This window comes from Neurospora tetraspora (assembly GCF_033439725.1).
Source record: "Neurospora tetraspora strain CBS 560.94 chromosome Unknown B0H65scaffold_3, whole genome shotgun sequence".
Lineage (NCBI taxonomy): Eukaryota > Fungi > Ascomycota > Sordariomycetes > Sordariales > Sordariaceae > Neurospora > Neurospora tetraspora.
In genome coordinates this window covers 3131834-3150632 of record NW_026944385.1, presented here as the reverse complement: position 1 = coordinate 3150632, position 18799 = coordinate 3131834, and the positions used below count along the sequence as shown (strand labels likewise).

At 49.0% G+C, this 18799-nt stretch overlaps 4 protein-coding genes across 4 annotated transcripts; 3 read left to right on the top strand and 1 right to left on the bottom strand.

The window, feature by feature from the left end:
• The first annotated feature begins 914 nt into the window (after positions 1-914).
• B0H65DRAFT_166481 (white collar 1 protein) lies at positions 915-4805 on the top strand. Its single transcript, XM_062821304.1, has 2 exons — positions 915-4061; positions 4124-4805. Exons 1-2 carry the CDS (start codon positions 1209-1211, stop codon positions 4682-4684), a joined length of 3414 nt encoding a protein of 1137 aa, XP_062683196.1. The 5' UTR covers positions 915-1208; the 3' UTR covers positions 4685-4805.
• A 1414-nt stretch (positions 4806-6219) lies between these two features.
• B0H65DRAFT_166363 (inheritance of peroxisomes protein 1-domain-containing protein) lies at positions 6220-8632 on the bottom strand. The gene is made up of 2 exons (XM_062821303.1): positions 8266-8632; positions 6220-8186 (listed from the first exon to the last, which is right to left on the bottom strand). Exons 1-2 carry the CDS (start codon positions 8534-8536, stop codon positions 6364-6366), a joined length of 2094 nt encoding a protein of 697 aa, XP_062683195.1. The 5' UTR covers positions 8537-8632; the 3' UTR covers positions 6220-6363.
• Positions 8633-9361: 729 nt separating this feature from the next.
• On the top strand, positions 9362-10769 carry B0H65DRAFT_441665 (uncharacterized protein; the record flags this gene model as incomplete). The annotated part of the gene is made up of 4 exons (XM_062825541.1): positions 9362-9494; positions 9568-9674; positions 9740-9912; positions 9968-10769. The coding sequence occupies 4 exons, from the start codon at positions 9362-9364 to the stop codon at positions 10767-10769; spliced, it is 1215 nt and encodes a 404-aa protein (XP_062683194.1).
• A 514-nt stretch (positions 10770-11283) lies between these two features.
• Positions 11284-13428, top strand: B0H65DRAFT_462432 (Acetamidase/Formamidase). Its single transcript, XM_062826642.1, has 4 exons — positions 11284-11829; positions 11921-12196; positions 12268-12895; positions 12958-13428. The coding sequence occupies exons 1-4, from the start codon at positions 11755-11757 to the stop codon at positions 13302-13304; spliced, it is 1326 nt and encodes a 441-aa protein (XP_062683193.1). The 5' UTR covers positions 11284-11754; the 3' UTR covers positions 13305-13428.
• Positions 13429-18799: the final 5371 nt, after the last annotated feature.

Genomic DNA, 18799 nt, shown 5'->3' with positions numbered 1-18799 from the left:
ACCCGACCCATTCCTTGGGCAACCTCATACCCTCTTTTTGACTCGACATACGCGCGCTCCCCTCCAGCTAGGGCAGTCAACCAAGCAGTCCAGTCCCGGGCCATACCATACCAACTGAGCTCTCTCTGTGGTCATCTGTCGCCTCTCACCTCTCACAGCCCTCGGCGACCGTCCCGTCTCTTGACCACCAATCAGTTTGACAGGACTCGGTCCTCATCGTCTTTAGGAAATTAGGGCAGAGCCGGATTCCGATTCCTCCATCCCGTCTTCCACTTTCCCATCCCGTATGTTCGACTCTCTCTTTCTCCACGTTCCATTGTGAAGCTGCCAGCCGAGAACCACCACATCAGCCTCCGAGTCTATTACATTGCCCCCTCCTCGTTGCGCTCCCCCTTCCACTTATCGGTGCAGTATAAGTCTCCATTTATCTATTCCCCCTCCTACGCTCGCTCAGGGTCCTCCCACACTACGTCCGCAGCACGTTTCCGGCTCGCACGCTGCCTCCACGTGCGTCCCCTCGTCGCAAAGAAGCTGAGGTGATCCCCTCGGTCGCTCAAGTGGGCTTCCATCGTTGGGTCCAAGTACACCAAGGCAAGGCCACGGGCGAGCGCACTGTACGTGTAACACTCGATCGCCCGTCTCTGCTCCGTCTAGCCAAATCACCCATGCCGGTTTCCTTCACATTCCCAGTCACTGCTTCGTCCTTGGTTGTTTACCCCGAGTCACACTTCACTTCCCCTGCCAAGGCCTTTCCTTTACCTTCATATCACAGCTAACCGCTGCCTGGCCACCTAGATAACAAATATACTCCTCGCACTGGCGCTGCCTTGAACACGGACACGGATACATTATTCTTTCCGACAGCCAAACAAACCCCAAACCCCATTCTCGGGTCCGCCGCCACACTACATCGCACGTTCCGTCCCACCTCCCGTTCCGTCTGCGTCTCCACGTCTGAGCTTCCTTCCCCGCCTGCTTTTGAATGACAGCTTCATACCGACAAGCAGGTACCAGTATCAGACGGCTTTGATCGATGCAGCAACGACACCCACAGTTCCTTAATGTGATTCTCCGACCCGGCCCTTCCTGGCGCACCACTTTCTAGCATACCTACCCTACGACCAAATCTTAAAGAGAGCTTCATACCTAGGAGATTATTTCATTTGTCAACCCAGAACGAATCGCTTTGGGCGACCAATGTAGCCGCCATGAACAACTACTACGGTTCTCCGCTGTCTCCTGAGGAGCTTCAGCATCAAATGGCTGCACAACACCAGCAGCAGCAGCAACATCAGCAGCAACAGCAGCATCAGCAGCAGCATCAGCAGCAACAAAATACTAATCAACATCGCAACGCCGGCATGATGAATACGCCTACAACTTCGGGTCAAGGAAACAACACCATTCACGCTTCAGATGTGACAATGTCGGGAGGAAGCGAGTCTCTTGACGAAATTTTCCAGCAGAATCTCGACGAAATGCATCGCAGACGGAGTGTCCCTCAGCCCTATGGGGGCCAGACGGATAGGAGATTGTCCATGCTTGATTACGCGAACCCCAACGATGGTTTCTCGGACTACCAGCTCGATAATATGACAGGAAACTACGGCGACATGACTGGCGCAATGGGCATGCCGGGACACTCGGGCCCGTATGCAGGGCAGAACATCATGGCCATGTCGGACCACACCGGTGGATACTCGCACATGTCGTCCAATGTCATGGGTAACATGATGACATACCCCAACCTCAACATGTACCACTCTCCCCCGATCGAGACCCCCTATTCTTCGACCGGGCTGGACACCATAAACACCGACTTCTCTATGGACATGAATCTGGAAAGTGGCCCAGTCAGCACGGCAAGCGTTCATCCCACCCCGGGGCTCAACAAACAGGACGACAAGATGATGACCGTAGAGCAGGGTTTTGGTGGAGGTGACGATGCCAACACCCCTCACCAGGCCCAGCAAAACATGGGCGGTTTGACTCCGGCCATGACCCCCGCCATGACCCCTGCAATGACTCCGGGTATTAGCAACTTCGCACAAGGCATGGCTACACCTGTCTCACAGGATGCGGCAAGCACGCCGGCGACGACATTCCAGTCCCCGCCGTTATCCGCAACAACACGACCAATACAAATTGGGCCGCCGCCTCCTCCGAGCGTTAACAATGCCCCTACCCCAACGCCATCGACGCCGTCAGGTGGAGCAGCGTCTCAAGCAAAGAGCATATACTCCAAAAGCGGTTTCGACATGCTGAGGGCGCTGTGGTATGTGGCCTCCAGGAAGGACCCAAAGCTCAAGCTCGGCGCCGTGGACATGTCTTGTGCGTTTGTCGTCTGTGATGTAACGCTCAACGACTGCCCCATCATTTACGTGTCAGATAACTTCCAGAATCTCACCGGCTATAGTCGCCACGAGATTGTCGGGCGAAACTGCCGCTTCTTGCAGGCCCCCGACGGCAATGTGGAGGCCGGCACCAAACGCGAGTTTGTCGAAAACAATGCCGTATATACGCTCAAGAAGACAATCGCGGCAGGCCAGGAAATTCAGCAGAGTCTGATCAACTATCGGAAGGGCGGCAAGCCTTTCCTAAACCTGTTGACCATGATCCCCATTCCCTGGGATACCGAAGAGATTCGTTATTTTATTGGATTTCAGATCGACCTTGTGGAATGCCCTGATGCCATAATCGGCCAGGAAGGAAATGGGCCAATGCAGGTCAACTATACGCACAGCGATATCGGGCAATATATTTGGACGCCACCTACCCAGAAGCAACTGGAGCCTGCTGACGGCCAGACTCTGGGCGTTGATGATGTATCGACGCTTTTGCAGCAATGCAATTCGAAGGGTGTTGCATCCGACTGGCACAAGCAATCCTGGGACAAGATGCTCTTGGAGAACGCTGACGATGTAGTCCACGTGTTGTCGCTCAAGGGTCTCTTTTTATACCTATCTCCGGCCTGCAAGAAGGTGTTGGAGTACGATGCCAGTGACCTTGTTGGGAGCTCGCTATCCTCGATTTGCCACCCATCAGACATAGTGCCGGTGACGAGGGAACTGAAAGAGGCTCAGCAACATACTCCTGTCAACATTGTCTTCAGAATTCGGAGAAAGAACAGCGGTTATACCTGGTTTGAAAGCCACGGAACACTGTTCAACGAACAGGGCAAGGGCCGGAAGTGTATCATTCTTGTGGGGAGGAAACGCCCCGTTTTCGCTCTGCGCAGAAAGGATCTCGAACTCAACGGCGGTATCGGTGACAGCGAAATCTGGACCAAGGTCTCGACATCGGGCATGTTCTTGTTCGTTTCATCGAATGTCCGGTCGCTCCTCGATTTGCTCCCGGAGAATCTCCAAGGTACCAGCATGCAGGATCTCATGCGCAAGGAGTCCAGAGCCGAGTTTGGGAGGGCGATAGAGAAAGCCAGAAAGGGCAAGATTGTGAGCTGCAAGCATGAGGTGCAAAACAAGCGTGGCCAGGTGCTCCAGGCCTATACGACGTTTTACCCTGGAGACGGTGGTGAGGGTCAGAGGCCAACGTTCTTGTTGGCGCAAACCAAGTTGTTGAAGGCGTCATCAAGGGCACTGGCTCCCGCGACCGTAACGACTAAGAGTATGTCTCCGGGCGGTGTTTCTTTGTCGGCAATGCAAGGTGTCCAGACCGACAGTGATAGCAACACTCTAATGGGTGGTATGAATTCGAAATCCGGAAGCAGCGATAGCACGGGAGCCATGGTCTCAGCGCGTAGCAGCGCAGCACCCGGTCAGGATACAGCTCTGGACGCCGATAACATCTTTGACGAGCTCAAGACAACACGCTGCACCAGCTGGCAGTACGAGCTGAGGCAAATGGAGAAGGTGAATCGCATGTTGGCCGAAGAGCTGGCACAGCTTTTGTCTAATAAGAAGAAGCGAAAAAGAAGAAAGGGAGGAGGCAACATGGTGAGGGATTGTGCAAATTGTCATACCAGGAATACGCCTGAGTGGCGTCGTGGGCCAAGCGGGAACCGAGATTTATGCAACAGTTGCGGATTGAGATGGGCAAAACAGGTAAGCTTCGATCTTTTCTCCTTGTATGCCCCCCACGTTACTGACATATGGAAAATGGATAGACTGGGCGCGTATCGCCGCGTACCTCATCCCGAGGTGGGAACGGTGATTCGGTGAGCAAGAAGAGCAATTCACCTAGTCACTCGTCACCCCTTCATCGAGAAGTCAGCAAGGATTCGCAGTCTACCACCACTACCAAGAACGAACCCTCCCTCCGAGGTGGAAGTAGTACCACTCCACCCGGTACGGTCACAACGGACAGCGGGCCAGCAGTCGCATCGAGCGCTAGTGGAACTGGTAGTACCACTATAAGTACCTCGGCCAACTCTGCTGCATCAACCGTAAGCGCCCTGGGCCCTCCTGCGACAGGTCCCAGTGGCGGCTCACCGACCCACCATCTACCGCCTCATCTTCAGGGAACACACCTCAACGCCCAGGCCATGCAGCGTATACAGCAGCATCAGCAGCTTCAGCAGCAGCAGCAGCAACATCAGCAACATCAGTTTAACCCTCCGCAAAGCCAGCCACTGCTCGAAGGCGGAAGCGGTTTCCGTGGAAGCGGAATGGAGATGACCTCAATCAGAGAAGAGATGGGCGAACATCAACAGGGCTTAAGTGTGTAGGAACCACTCGACCCGTTGACTACATCGTCGAACTCTTATGACTCATCATTGTCAAACCTGTCTTCACCTGCCGTGGAAGCCGGTGGCCATACTGACCCACAGCAACCTCAACCGCAAGGTCAAGGCCGCAGTCAGACTCAAGGGCAGGGGCAAGGACAACACCATAGTACGAGTCCACCCTCCCAGAGGCAACGGTTACACAGGGAGCTTCGTGAGTTCCATGAGTTCCATGAACTGCGGGAATGGCAGCAACAACACCAGCAGCAGCAGCATTACGCCTCGCAACAACGGCAATATCATGTAGAGATGCAAAGGAGGCTGCAACAGCGGCAGCAAATGCAAAAAACGCAGCCGCAGCCGCAGCAAGAGCAGCTGTAAGAGTAACAACGCATATCAACATTGACGAAAGGACCAAAAGACGATATTGTATCGCACCAATAATCTCGACGGCCTATGTCATGATCACTGTCTCGATTCGCGGCTACTATACCTACACTACTAGCGCTACGGCAAGAAACAAAAAGAAAGAGTTTGGAATATAAGGGAAAGACGAGCAACAGACATTCCCAGACAGAGATGATGGAGAACATGTTTGAGGCCACACGGGTCAGGGAGAAAAATGAGCATTCTTATTAGAGATTTGCAGTATGGATATTTTAAACATGGGAAGGGAAAAGGGCAAAGCAAAGGGTTGGTGAATGGCATGGACAGGCAGGTTGGTTGGTTTAAGTAGGAATGGTCGGTTGGCTGGCTGGTTGGTTTGTTGGTTGGTTTAGTTGGTTTGATAGTTGACAAGGAGCAGGAGCAGTTGTGTTTGTTCCTTTTTCTTGGATGTGCTTTTATAGGTATACATATATCATTGTTGGTTTTGGTTAGGTCGTTTGTGTGTTTGTGTGTTGCATTTTATGCCTACTTGCGCTTCGTGGTCCGCTTCTGTTCTACATGTAAGTATGGTGTCATGTTTATGTTTGGTTGGTTTTGCATTGGCGGCAGACGTTGCAGATCGATCATGTTGAATCGAGTGAGTATGGCGATGTATGGGAGGGTAGAAAAGCAGTCATGAAAATCCCGTCTTCGTCTTCTTCCTCTTCATTAATAAATCCCCAGTTAGATAAAACCAATCAAGCACACCAGCTCTCGCGAAGCCAGAACCAGGAGACTCAGTCACTAACTCGATCCTTACCTATCATGCTCATTTTCTAGGTGATATGGTACGACGTCCATGACTTCCATTTCCTAGACTACTTCAACTTGCACTCAGCCGGCTGCTTCCTTGATCATCTAATACCCCCCGCTTTGCGGTACGTAGGTATCCAAACACTGCTCTGCCTCTGCCTTTGCCTCTGCCTCGACCTCGACCTCGACCTTTATCCACCTCTCCCCGGTTTTTAGACCACCTCAACTTAGTAACCACCACGTATTAAAGGGAAATCGAAACAGGGTATCTATCTATCTATCTCATGCATACCCAGGTTCCCTGATAACGCCCCCTTTTCTTTTCTCCCCAACCAACATTTAATTACAGGTTACAAAACAGTACTGGTACAGGTATGTACACCCCCTTCCCACGTTTGTGTGGGCTGAGGGGGGTTTAAGTTGCTAGGTAGATCTTGCTCCGCCTTATCTGAAGCAGTCGCAACAGGATGCCAAACGGTCAAGTGAGCACGCCCGCCCGCCAACTAATCGACTCCCATGCTCTGATTCCAGTCGAACTTGGCATCGTTTTCTGGTATTCCATTCCCAGCACCGTCAAGCCTTAACCCATCGTCGTCCTTGGGAGCACCGATTCGTCGAGCTGTGGGGGGCTCGTGAGGGCCATGTGTGGAATTCGAAGTGCTGTCGTTGTCATCATCGTCCTCGTCCGACGACTCTGGAAAACTCCCCGCCATCTTCAAGCTCATTCCTCTTTCCCTTCCTCGCATATGCGGGGGCAAATGGTCATCGTCATTGCCCACATGAGAGACACTCCACCTTCTCCCCGATGAGAACAACGGCGCTGCTGCTGGTGTTGGTTTCCGTTGGTGGAAACCTGGACTGTCCTCTGTCTCGTCCGAGAGATCCCACTGCACAGGTATCCTCTCGCCTCCCTCGCCAGATCCCAAGACCGCGCCGCTCTTTTGGCCGGCAGTGATGCGCGCCGCAACGGTGAGCATGAGGCTCATCAAGTGCGTGGGAGGCGCCATCAGGATTTCGAACGACTTGTTGATAACCGTCATGGGTAGCTTGCGCACTACTTCGAGCTTGCTGGACGATATGGAAGGCGCCCTTCGGCGAGGCGCAAAGAGATCTGCTACACGTGGTAGGGGAGAGAGCGCTCTCCTGCTGGGGGATATGCTGCTGCTTGTTGTTGCGCGGCCGCGGATAAGTGAGCGACGACTGGTGATTGAGGGAGATCGAGAACGCGAAGTCGGTGATGCGTTGGGCGGAGTGACCAGTATTAGTCCTGCTGTTGTAGGACTACACGGAGAGTCGATCTCATGGGTAGAAGAGGGAGCTGTGCCGTCAAAGGTCGAGCTGGAGGTGGCGCTTCGGTCAACTGCTATCGGACTGGTACTCGATGTCTGAGGCATGTTAGAACGATCTGCCCTATCTGATGTAAGGATCGAAAAGTCTTCCTTTGGTTCGGTATTCTTCCCATGCAGACAGGAAGAGCCTGAAGGAGACGTCGGCTTGGACAAGGGTGGAGAAGGGGGAAGAATATGAGAGTTGCATGACCGTACACTGTGGAAAGAGTCGCGGGAGGTTACCGAAGACAATGATCCGGATATTTCTGGCGCATGGCCGTCCAGTTGATGTATCGATGGCTCAGTAGAGTGCGGTACAGTGACCAACGTTAGCTGTGGGGGTGCGGCAACAGAATGACTAGTTTGCTGGCCGCTTGGTATAAGAGGGGTCCTTGTGAAAGAGGAAGTCCGCGAGAAAGACTCTGGCTGCTGTGGTTCCTCGTCCGGCTGACTTGAGAGTGTAATGTCGGGTATCGAAACAGCGTTATGCTCCTGTATTCTGAACAAATCATCGCTGGTGGGAAAGGCTGACTGGCTCGTGGTACCAGTTGCCCTTCTCTTGCGCACTTTGATAGTGTCATCTTTGGGCGGACCCCGGTGTACACGGGCTATCTGGGCGGGTATCGTGATGGCGCTGACCGGGGTTGGAATGATGGATTCACTAGATCTCCTAGCAGGAGTCCATGGCCTCTTAATAGCCGGCGTCTGCGGGCGTTCGGGTAGCTCGACGGTAAAGGATCGTTGGAAAGGGCATTCGGTCTTTTCGAATTGGAGGATTTGGTCAAAAACCTCACGCAAAAGCTGCGCGCGTCGTATATCCTCCGGGTCGTCGACAGGCACCTCGATGCGCCAGTACTGGGGCCTCCGAATTTGTAGGATGAACTTGCTTGAATGCTCGTCAACACACCAAGCCTGGCTTTTTGGGAATATCGGTTGGAGGGCGGAACCGCAGTTGAGGAAGGTTATTGAACCAGGAGCACGATAGATTCTGAAATGTCCTGTAAATAGGCTGTTGTTAGACTGCCGTAACCAGTGAGGATTCGCCCGGGAGGCTTATGCTCCCGTTTGGAGACATACCGACTGCAATAGTCCTCTCCAGGTGGGAAGACCACGGCAGAGAGCCCGGCTCGACGCCGGTAGGAGTATCAGGAGGAGTGGGACCGAGGGTCGGGGGCCGGCTCCCAGCAGTAAAGGATGTGATCTTGACCGAAGGGTGGTCGTAGAGCGTATCAACCAAGGCATTACTTGTCTCTCCTGCAGACGTAGACGGTCTTTGGATCTGAGAGCCTATAGGTGCCGTAAAGTTGCGGCGCGGAACCGTATCGGCAAAGGGATTCGAGAACTCCATTGTTCGCAACTTTATGATTTCGCGGAAAGCATCGTAGCGCGGAGGAGAGATCGCTAAGCTCAGCGCATGGGGAGGCCGCGGTCGGAGGGTAATTGGACGAGATTATGCGGTACTGGTCGTCGGCGCGTTCGTGGTGTTTCCGATTAGGGCGAGTCGCTGAGGCCGTCTCGATGTCTGGTCGGCCGACGTCACAATGCTACGCTGGGTCAACGCAAGGCTCTCAACGTCGTCGGTGATAATGACGTGCAGTAGGTATCGGATAGGAATCGGAATCGGAAAGCAACAACAGCTGGTTGAGGAGAGCGAAAGACTGGACAAAGGGGATTCTAGGGGCGCGGAAATCGTGGAAAGAATTATTTCGATAAATTGGACGGTGACAGTGTTCGGACCGGTGCTATAGACACTGGTGTCCACTGTCCACGGCATCGGCAGGCTGGACACGCTAACGCAAGGGGGGATCCGCTTTGCTTAATGAGTGACAGACGGACTCTGCCTGCTATCCGCTCGCTCTTTCTTTCGTCAAAGCAGAACCTGAAGCAATGCACTTCGTGTCCCGCCTTAACAAAGCCAGGGTGAAATTGTATGCCGTGCTGATAACGCCTTTTCAAGGATTAGCGCGACGTCGATCGTCCGGGGCCTCCGAGCACGGTCCACAAAGCGGGCACGGTGGGCTGTTGACATCATATTTTGGCATGTGCAAAGACAGGGGCTCGAGGTGTTCCCCTCCATCAGGCGTTTGTCGCAATCATTTTCATCCGATCCAAACTTCCAACGACTTATCGATCCAGACGAACGGACACACCCACACCAAGACATTACATCGCCATGGCTACCGCCGACAGGCTCGAGAGGCGGCAGTCCTTCGACGTTGTAGCTGAACAAGTAAAACGAAAGTTCGACATTTCCCACTTCGACCTCAATGCCGTCATCAGAGGTGTCCAGTTGACGCTTGTTGGTGGTATGTTATAATTCCGCCTCTTTCTCTACTCGTCAGGACTAGAATTGCTTGCTGACATTTTGTGCCTCCATAGCCCAACGGGCGCTGCAGAATCCTGGTATCTTCACCTCACGACACTATAGACAAGCCGCCATTGCTGTAGCTGCTGGCATTCTCATCCGCTTGCTCATATCAATACCTGTATGAAGTTCTTCTTCCTCGCCCCGTCTCCCGTGCATATGGTTGCCCATTCTGACACTTCTTAGATCATCGGCATCAGGGTCCTACTCTGGTTCCTGTCCTTTGGGATCGATCTAAGCAATGCTACCTGGGACGACAAGTTGGTGGGCGGGCTTGGCTTCGTTGAAGAACATGTTCTTCAAGCCCCCCTGTTCATGATGAGTCTGATGCGATATGTCACTCCGACGTTGGATGATCTGTATGTTCCCATATGGCGTACCTCGACTCTCAAGAACTAACCAGTGACTCCATAGATTCATGGACTCGATCAGATGGGTTGATACAACCTATGTCAACAAGCATAAGCACGACGAGGACCCCAGCAAGCTTCGACCCATGTACTATCCCAACCTGCGCCAGTACTCGGTCAGAGACGGGACCACGAACTCGACAAGCACCGCCGAGAATATCTCCATGTTTATCTACCGGTTCGCCAGGAAAGGTGCCATCTCGCTCGCCGTCTTTGCGGCCTCATACCTGCCTTATGTTGGCCGTTTCGTCCTTCCGGCAGCCAGTTTTTGGACATTCAACAAGGCAGTTGGTCTTGGCCCCGCCTCCGTCATCTTCGGCACCGGCGTCCTCCTGCCCAGGAGGTACCTCGTTATTTTCCTGCAGAGCTACTTTGCCTCGAGGAGTCTTGTGAGGGAGCTGTTGGAGCCGTATTTTGCCAGAATTCGGTTCACCAGTGAGCAAAAGAGAACGTGGTTCCGCAGCCGTGAGGGTCTCCTGTTTGGGTTCGGTATTGGATTCTACATCCTCCTCCGTGTTCCCCTTCTTGGAGTCTTGATCTACGGTATTGCTGAAGCTGTGAATTATCCCTCCTCAAGCCCTGTTATGTATAGTGCTAACCCAAAGATACAGAGCGCCGCCTATCTGATTACCAAGGTATCCGACCCGCCTCCGCCGCCATCAGAGTCCAGCGGGTTCGCCGAGAGCCAACTTGAATGGAGGAACAAGCAGAAGTTCCTCAGCCTGTCGTTGGCAAACATGGACAGCATCCATGATAAACCGCCTCCGTATTCGGTACATGACCCGAACCCTAAGACGGAACTCTGATTTATAGCTTGGCGACTTAACCAGGACCTACCTAACACCGTTAGTCTAAGTCAGCATATGAAACTACAAAAGCGACTCCCAATCCTATATAACTCAACATAACTCAAATTGTATCGTTACACAGATCAGTGTACCTTCTTGACATGTTGAGAGTGCATGTAGTCAAATTTCGCCAAGTAACGATGTAGGCAAGAGTAGACACATTCCATGTAGGCCCATATAAGGGGATACTATGACCAAAGGGATACACTCATACATTCATGGATCCATAGATAGACCCAGATTATTACAACTCCCGCAGTATTTGAAGGTCCCGAATGTCTCTATCCGGATGCTTCTCCCCTATCTTATCGCAAGTCTCCGTCTAGGTATAGTAGACTAGTTCCTGACTAGGCATTGGAACGGGAGTAGCTCGGCTTGGATTGAGGGGCATGCGGGGCACTCTCCAAGGACGGGAACAACGCGGGTTTTATTCGGGATGTGATAAGGTTGTCAACATCTACTTACCTCCAATGGTGACGCCAATCTCCCATTATGATTTGGTAATTGCGAGCATACTGGTTCCGTTGATCAGCGTTTCAATCAGGAACTATCGAAACTGTCCCCTTGAGATATCTGGAAGCCAAGTACCGCACCGATATCGCTGACATACCCCCAAGATGCGGGGTATCAACGACTTCGACCATGGCCTCCCGAACCATGACAGATGATAGACAGGTAGTCATGCTCGAGAAGAGGTACAAGATTGCAGATATAAATACGACGTCCTCTCTGCTTGAAAAGAGTTTCTCCTTTGTTAACAAACCGATATTCTGACCCTAGACGTCATCTGCCAAATCGGGGTTTGCGACCTGTTCCTTCTTGCCAGACACTCACCAGTCACTACACTTACCTACCAACTTGCTGATAATCGGAGTTGCGACTAAGCTTTCTCATCAAACAAAAGCCGAACTAAGAAACAACAAGAACCAGAAGACAAGACAAAATGGGCAAAACCGAGATCCGAACCGTCTGCAAGGTCGACTTCGACAAGCCCGCCTCCGAACAGCCTCAACTCCATGTTAGTAACGTCATCTCTTTTCAACAAACATTAACCCCCATTTCAACAACCAAAACTGACAAGACCGTTCTACCCTTCTCAACCCTTACAGAACAGATGGCACCCGGACATTCCCTTCGCCGGCACCATCGCGGACGGTGAGACCGTCAAGATCGAGTGCGTCGACTGGACGGGCGGGCAGATCGGCAACAACGATTCGGCAGACGACATGAGGAACGTCGACTTGACCAAGATCCATTACCTGTCCGGCCCCTTTGAGGTCGAGGGCGCTCAGCCGGGCGACTTGTTGCTGGTGGAGATCATGGATGTGCAGCCCTTTCAGGATAGGCCGTGGGGGTTTACGGGGATTTTTGATAAGAGCAATGGGGTATGTCTTTTTTTTCTATTGGTGTTGAAGAAAGTGAAAGTTGCTGACTTGGACCTCTTAAAAAAACACAGGGTGGTTTCCTAGACGAAATCTACCCCTCAGCCGCCAAAGCCATCTGGGACTTCGAAGGCATCTACGCCACCTCGCGCCACATCCCCGGCGTCAAGTTCGCCGGCCTGATCCACCCGGGCATCATCGGTTGCGCGCCCTCGGCCGAGGTGCTGGCCACGTGGAACAAGCGCGAGGGCGAGCTGGTGGCTGCTAACAAGCTTGCCGACCGCGAGGTGGCTCATCTGCCGCAGCCCATCAACGTGCACGCCGGCGCGGCCAGCAACGAAATTGCGGAGAAGGTCGGCCAGGAGGGCGCGAGAACGGTCCCCGGAAGGCCGGAGCATGGAGGGAACTGCGATATCAAGAACCTGAGCAGGGGCTCCAAGGTTTACCTGCCCGTCCATGTGCCGGGAGCTAAGTTCAGTGTGGGTGATTTGCACTTTTCGCAGGGCGATGGCGAGATTTCCTTCTGCGGCGCTATCGAGATGGCTGGTGTGATTACTATCAACTTCAAGGTGATCAAGAACGGGGTGGAGGGGATGGGGCTCAAGAGCCCCATTTACATTCCTGGTCCTGTTGAGCCTAGCTTTGGACCGGGGAGGTATATCTACTTTGAAGGGTTCTCGGTTGATGAGCATGGGAAGCAGCGTACGTTTTTTTTTCCCTTTACTTTCCCTTTAACCAGAGCTGACATTCGATGATTTTCACAGATTACATGGACGTAACAGTCGCCTACCGGCAAACCGTCCTGCGCTGCATCGAGTACCTCCGCCGCTTTGGGTATTCGGACTACCAGATCTACCTGCTGCTCTCGTGCGCGCCCGTCCAGGGCCACGTGGCCGGCATCGTGGACGTGCCCAATGCCTGCACCACGCTCGGTCTGCCGATGGATATCTTTGACTTTGACATCTCGCCGGCGGCGGCGCTCAAGGCCGGGGAGACTAAGAGAGATCTGGGTAGCTGTGCGTTCGAGACGGGCGTCACGGAGGGGAAGGTCACAAAGGGAGGGAAGAATAGTCAGATTAGCTTTGGTGGTGGGTTGACTTATAAGGAGTAGGTAGGGCTGTACTAGTATGGGAACAGTGTGGGCTGTAGGATAGGGTAGGAAGGAAGCAAATATGATTTGATCTGTAGCGAGTTTTCGAAACGACTGTTTCCTAGTCTCATTTACTCAGCCACCTACGCATAGCCCTTGCGTTTCTCTTTATACCTGCGGGTCTAAATAGTTATAATATCCCTACTATACTCACCCACCTATTAATCCTAATATCATACCATTTAGACCCACAAAATAAAGAGACGCGGCTATATTATGGTCTGAGCCTAATATAGACAGAAGGGTCTATTGTACGTAAACTAGTCATATATCCCCAATTTATCCTATGTAATTATACGCCTTATACGTACGCCCTATACGTATATCCGATACTATATATTTATTAATCTCATTATCTCCTCCCTCTTCTCCCGCTCTTCCTAATATTAATAATATACTTACGTCCTACTAATTATATTAGGCAACTTAATTAATTTCTACGCTTATATCTCCTCTACCTATATTCTAATTATTATATATTGACCCTTATTAGGAATCTTCTAACGAATCTTGTAATAAACCCTTTATATTTAGGGTAGATACTTTAGGTATAGAGCCCCTTTTTAAGGCCTCTAGAATAGACACCTTTTGGGTAGATATTTCGAATAACGATTCCGATATTTTAAATCCTATTTAAAAATTATTCGAACGTATTAATACTTTTATTAAAGATCGTTATCGGACGAATTTATAATAATACTTAATTTACCTTTATATTTATCGAGGGATTATAATATCCTAATAATATAGTAAACGTTTCAGTACGTTTAATAGTGCCTTTAAGGAATTTATTATATATAAAGTATTTTCGGATATTAACGTTTATTTATACTTCGAATAAGATAATACTAACCTTCTTTCTAACGAACCTACTACTTAATTTCGAATAGATGAATAAATAATAGGAAAATAGAAATTACTCTAAATATATTTCTAAACTTCCTTTTATATAGAATTTAAATTACTTTTATAGGAACTAGAAGTAATAAGGGCATTTATAATATTCCCTACTAATAAATTCGCTAATAATACTCCTATTATTAAAGACGTCTTTAATATTATATATATTCGCTTTCGTTTTCGTTCCGTATATAGAACCCTAATAAAAGTTGCCCCCAATTAATAAAATTATTTACTACGCTATATATATAATAACGCGCCTACTAGGGCTTTTATAAATTAAAGGATAATATTTAGAAAAAAAGGGAGATCTATAATCGCGTAACTATAATAGAGTTTATTATTATGAATTCCTACGTACCTTAAATAAATATATTTATCCTAAAGCTATTTAATATTTATTTTAAGAATAACTTTATATAATTACGTATATATAATATACTAACCCGGTTTAATATAGTTTCTTCCTATAAGGTTATTTTATAAATTATTAACCATTTTATTAATATTTCTACGGTACGTAGCCCGATATTTAAATCTTATAGGGGTAGACCTCCTCCCTCTTATAGAATTTAAATATCCCTACCTCCGCTATTTTCTTATATATTAATACTATTATAGGCAAATTTTAAACTCGTTAATTATAATCCGAATATAATCATTATCTATAATAATTTCAATTTTATAAATCATATACAAAGTTTTAATATCAATCGGAAAGGTATTATATAGAATTTTACTATTTATTTCCTTATTAGTAGTCCTAATATTTACGGTCTGTTTATACTATTTTAATAACGCTTATATATTAAGTTCGAATGAGAATAGCTTTTTAATTACTTAAGTATTACGGCGCCGTCCTTTAATAATACGGCCTATTATTTTACTAAAGGTCAATTAATTACTATATTCGGGCGGAAATTAAAATAGTCTATCCGTCTTTTCCCGGTCGTTAAGCGACCGAAAACCGTTAAAAATTATATTCTACAAACCCTAGCAACTCTAAAAGATGAGGGTAAAATTACTAGCGTTTATTAATTTTATAATAAGTTTTTTCCTTAATATTCTCGGACTTAGTAAGGATAATTTCGGCGACCGATTTATCTTCGTTTATAGCGATTAAAAAATGACGTTTTTTATTTACTATATTATTTTCGACTAATTAAAAGCTAATTACGTATATAATCGTAAATAGTAAATTCTTATTATATTTATATTTTTTTTATATCCTTATAAATTACGTTAATATAATATTTCGCATTTTCTAGCCTCTTATAGTATAGGATATTTAGGGCTTTAAAAGGGATAAGAGAGTAAAATAGTACGATATTAAATTTTATAACGGTCGGTATTTATTAAAAAATATATTCGCCTCTAGAATTTTAGCCTTCTTTATTACTAGGCTCGTCAACTATAATTATATATTAGAATTTAATATTATTAAATCTTCTATATAACGGGGTATAGAAAGCGTTAAGGAGATTTTTATTAATTAATAGTTTTCTTTAATTAACGATAAAGTCTTTTCGGCAATTATGTAAAATAAGTATAAAATACCTTCGGGGGCGTTTAATATTAATTATTATAATATATATTATTATTTATAAGTTGTTCGTATTTTTATAATTTTTGACGAAATTGTTTCATTAGGGGATTATAATATTTTACGAAAAATAATAAATTTCCTTCCTATTTTGTTTTGTAGTAGTAAATTTAGTAATTATAGATTTGAAATTTTCTACTTAATATAGCTACTTCGTTTTAAAATTATAAATGAATTGTTCGCTAATATTATTTTATAATTTAATATAGTATGGTATTTTACATCTAGTAATTAATAGAAAGCGAATAATATAGCCTTTAAATATATTAATGCATCCTTTATATTCGATATTATATAAAATAAGAATTCAATTTATAATATTAAAATTATATTCGTTCGGCTTTTTACTATTAATTTATATATTATAATTATCCGGAAGGTTATTAAGAACGGTATAAGAATTTATTATATTAGTAAATATATAAATCTATTTACGGATAAGGACGTTATTAATTACGAATATATAATATATTAAAACGGTTGGGGGCGGTAAAATATTGTAGAGTTTCGGTCGTTTAATAATTCGGGATATGAATGGCGACATTTACCGTCCTAGAGGCGGTAGATATCTTGGGGTTGATAGTACGGGGAGAAAGAGAGCGGTGATATACGTGAATCGGAAGTGGGACGTTAAGGACCTGGACTTTCAGGCGGGAGATGACTGGGCGTCGGTAACGTTCAAGAACTTAGGGGAACCTATTACTGTCTACTCGATCTACTCACCTATCCTCGTAAATGGTACACCGGAGCACCAATGGGGATCGCCAATCCTTAGCCTAGGGTTGAAGGATAGGCGCCCCCCGGGGGGACACCACGTCGTCGTCGGGGACTTCAACCTCCATCACCCCTCATGGGATATGGAGGATCGAACGAGCCCGGGCAGCCACCGCCTATTAACATGGGCACGACGCTGGGGCCTCCGGCGGGTTACCCCCTACGGAGAACCGACGAGGCCTGGGAATACGACTAGAGGAGAGAGGGATAGCACCATCGACCATGCCTGGGTGTCGCGGGATGTCTACGCTGAGTTTTGGGGGGACTCCCGGTGTGAGCAAACTGGCTCGGACCACTGCCCCCAAGAAGTCTGGGTCCAGATTGGAAACGAAGGAAGGAAAGCAGAAACGGAAGAGGGATATAGTTGGAGCTTAATGGACAGTGCTCGAGTGTTGGAAGAGGCTGAGAGGCAGATCACGATCCCGGAACGGATCGAAAAAGAGGAAGACGTCGGACCGGCGTTCGACAAATTGATGGAGCAGCTTAAAGAAATTGCTGAAGTCCTCGTCCCTCACCGGAAGAAGAGCCGGGGTCGAATGGCGGATTGGTGGAACTTGGAGATTAAAAGGGCGACTAAAGACGTGCGACAGAAGTGGTGGGCTTGGAAGGCGGAGCGGACGCCGCTCCGGTGGACAGAGTTTGAAACGGCGAAATTACTACAGCGGCAACTCATTAAGAAGGCACAAACGAAACGATGGCGCGGCCTTGTCGCGGAAGCATCGATGGATTCTCGGAAGCTGTGGGCACTAGAGCGGTGGGCACGGCTGCGAAGCCACTGCCCGGCCGATCCGCCCAAACTCCCTGCCCTTAAAAGAGACGAAAATGGCGAAGAAGTTAGCGACCACCTGGGCAAAGCAGACATCCTCGCCGAGCGCTTCTTCCCAGCGGTCGAAGTGCCCACCGACCACCTACCCGACTGGACTTCAGAGCCACCAGACGACGATCGACCACAAGTCGACATCTCAGAGCTAGTCACAGCAGAAGATATCCACAGCGTCCTCTCTACGGTAGCGCCGAACAAGGCGCCAGGCGACGACTGGCTCTCAAACAAGTTCCTGAAGGCATGTGGGGAACCCTTTAAGGAAGCGATGGCAGTCCTGGCGACGGCCAGCTTCCGCTTCGGGTACTTCCCACAAAGGTTTAAGAACGCACGGGTAGTTGTCCTAAAAAAGCCCGGTAAATCAGCCGACCAGCAGCGACTGGCCGGGGCATGGCGACCGATATCACTACTAAGTAGTGTGGGGAAGATCCTAGAGGCGTCGATCGCTAAGCGGTTGATGTCGGCAGCAGAGAACTTCGCCCTCCTCCCGGAGGGCCAAATGGGCAATAGACCAGGGCGTTCGACAGAGTTCGCTATCCGCGTCGTTACCGATGCGGTCCACACAGCGTGGAAACTCCAGGCCACAGCATCACTAATGCTCCTCGACCTCAAAGGCGCGTTCGATAGAGTCAACCACCGATGGCTGCTCCATACCTTATGGGAAATGCGTCTTCCGCGGTGGCTACTATGGTGGATCTATAGCTTCCTTTCCTCGAGGAAGGGTTCACTGTTTTTCGACGATGAGTTATCACCACCGTACGACATTACGTCGGGGGTGCCACAAGGATCCCCCCTCTCACTCATCCTTTTCCTCCTTTTCATTACGCCGCTCTACACCAAGCTAAAAACGATCCCGAACGCAATTACCGTCGGGTTTGCCGATGACACTAATATCCTGGCGGTAGCAAAGACGACTGAGGAGAACTGCAGAACTCTCCAAGCTGCTTGGGAAGTCTGTACCGAATGGGCAAGGGAGCGAGGGATGGAATTCGAAGCGAGCAAGACGGAGTTGATGCACTTTACCCGGACAAGGAAGCCACGAGAAGAGACTCTCCGGATCGGGGAGACCGTCCTAGAGCCGGCAGAATCCGCAAGGTTCCTAGGCGTTTGGTTAGACAGGAAACTCAACTTTAAGGCCCACGCTCAGGCCATAAAGAAGAAGATGGCGACGCAGACCTTCGCGTTAACACGGCTAGCGGCAAAGACATGGGGCTGCTCCTTTGAACGAGCCCGGGAGATCTATACGAAGGTGATTCGAAGCGCAATAGCCTACGGCGCATCGGCATATCATCAACCGACGGAGCTATACGGGAAAGCCCGGGGAATTGCAACCCAGCTGGCGAAACATCAGACCAAATG

Excerpts from the sequence above, each read along its gene's own strand:
- B0H65DRAFT_166481 (XM_062821304.1), top strand. The coding sequence starts at position 1,209 with ATGAACAACTACTACGGTTCTCCGCTGTCTCCTGAGGAGCTTCAGCAT. Across the intron at positions 4,062-4,123 it reads GATTGAGATGGGCAAAACAG|ACTGGGCGCGTATCGCCGCG; the intron begins GTAAGCTTCGAT and ends GAAAATGGATAG.
- B0H65DRAFT_166363 (XM_062821303.1), bottom strand. The coding sequence starts at position 8,536 with ATGGAGTTCTCGAATCCCTTTGCCGATACGGTTCCGCGCCGCAACTTT. Across the intron at positions 8,187-8,265 it reads GGAGAGGACTATTGCAGTCG|GACATTTCAGAATCTATCGT; the intron begins GTATGTCTCCAA and ends GCCTATTTACAG.
- B0H65DRAFT_462432 (XM_062826642.1), top strand. The coding sequence starts at position 11,755 with ATGGGCAAAACCGAGATCCGAACCGTCTGCAAGGTCGACTTCGACAAG. Across the intron at positions 11,830-11,920 it reads CCGAACAGCCTCAACTCCAT|AACAGATGGCACCCGGACAT; the intron begins GTTAGTAACGTC and ends CAACCCTTACAG. Across the intron at positions 12,197-12,267 it reads TTTTTGATAAGAGCAATGGG|GGTGGTTTCCTAGACGAAAT; the intron begins GTATGTCTTTTT and ends AAAAAAACACAG.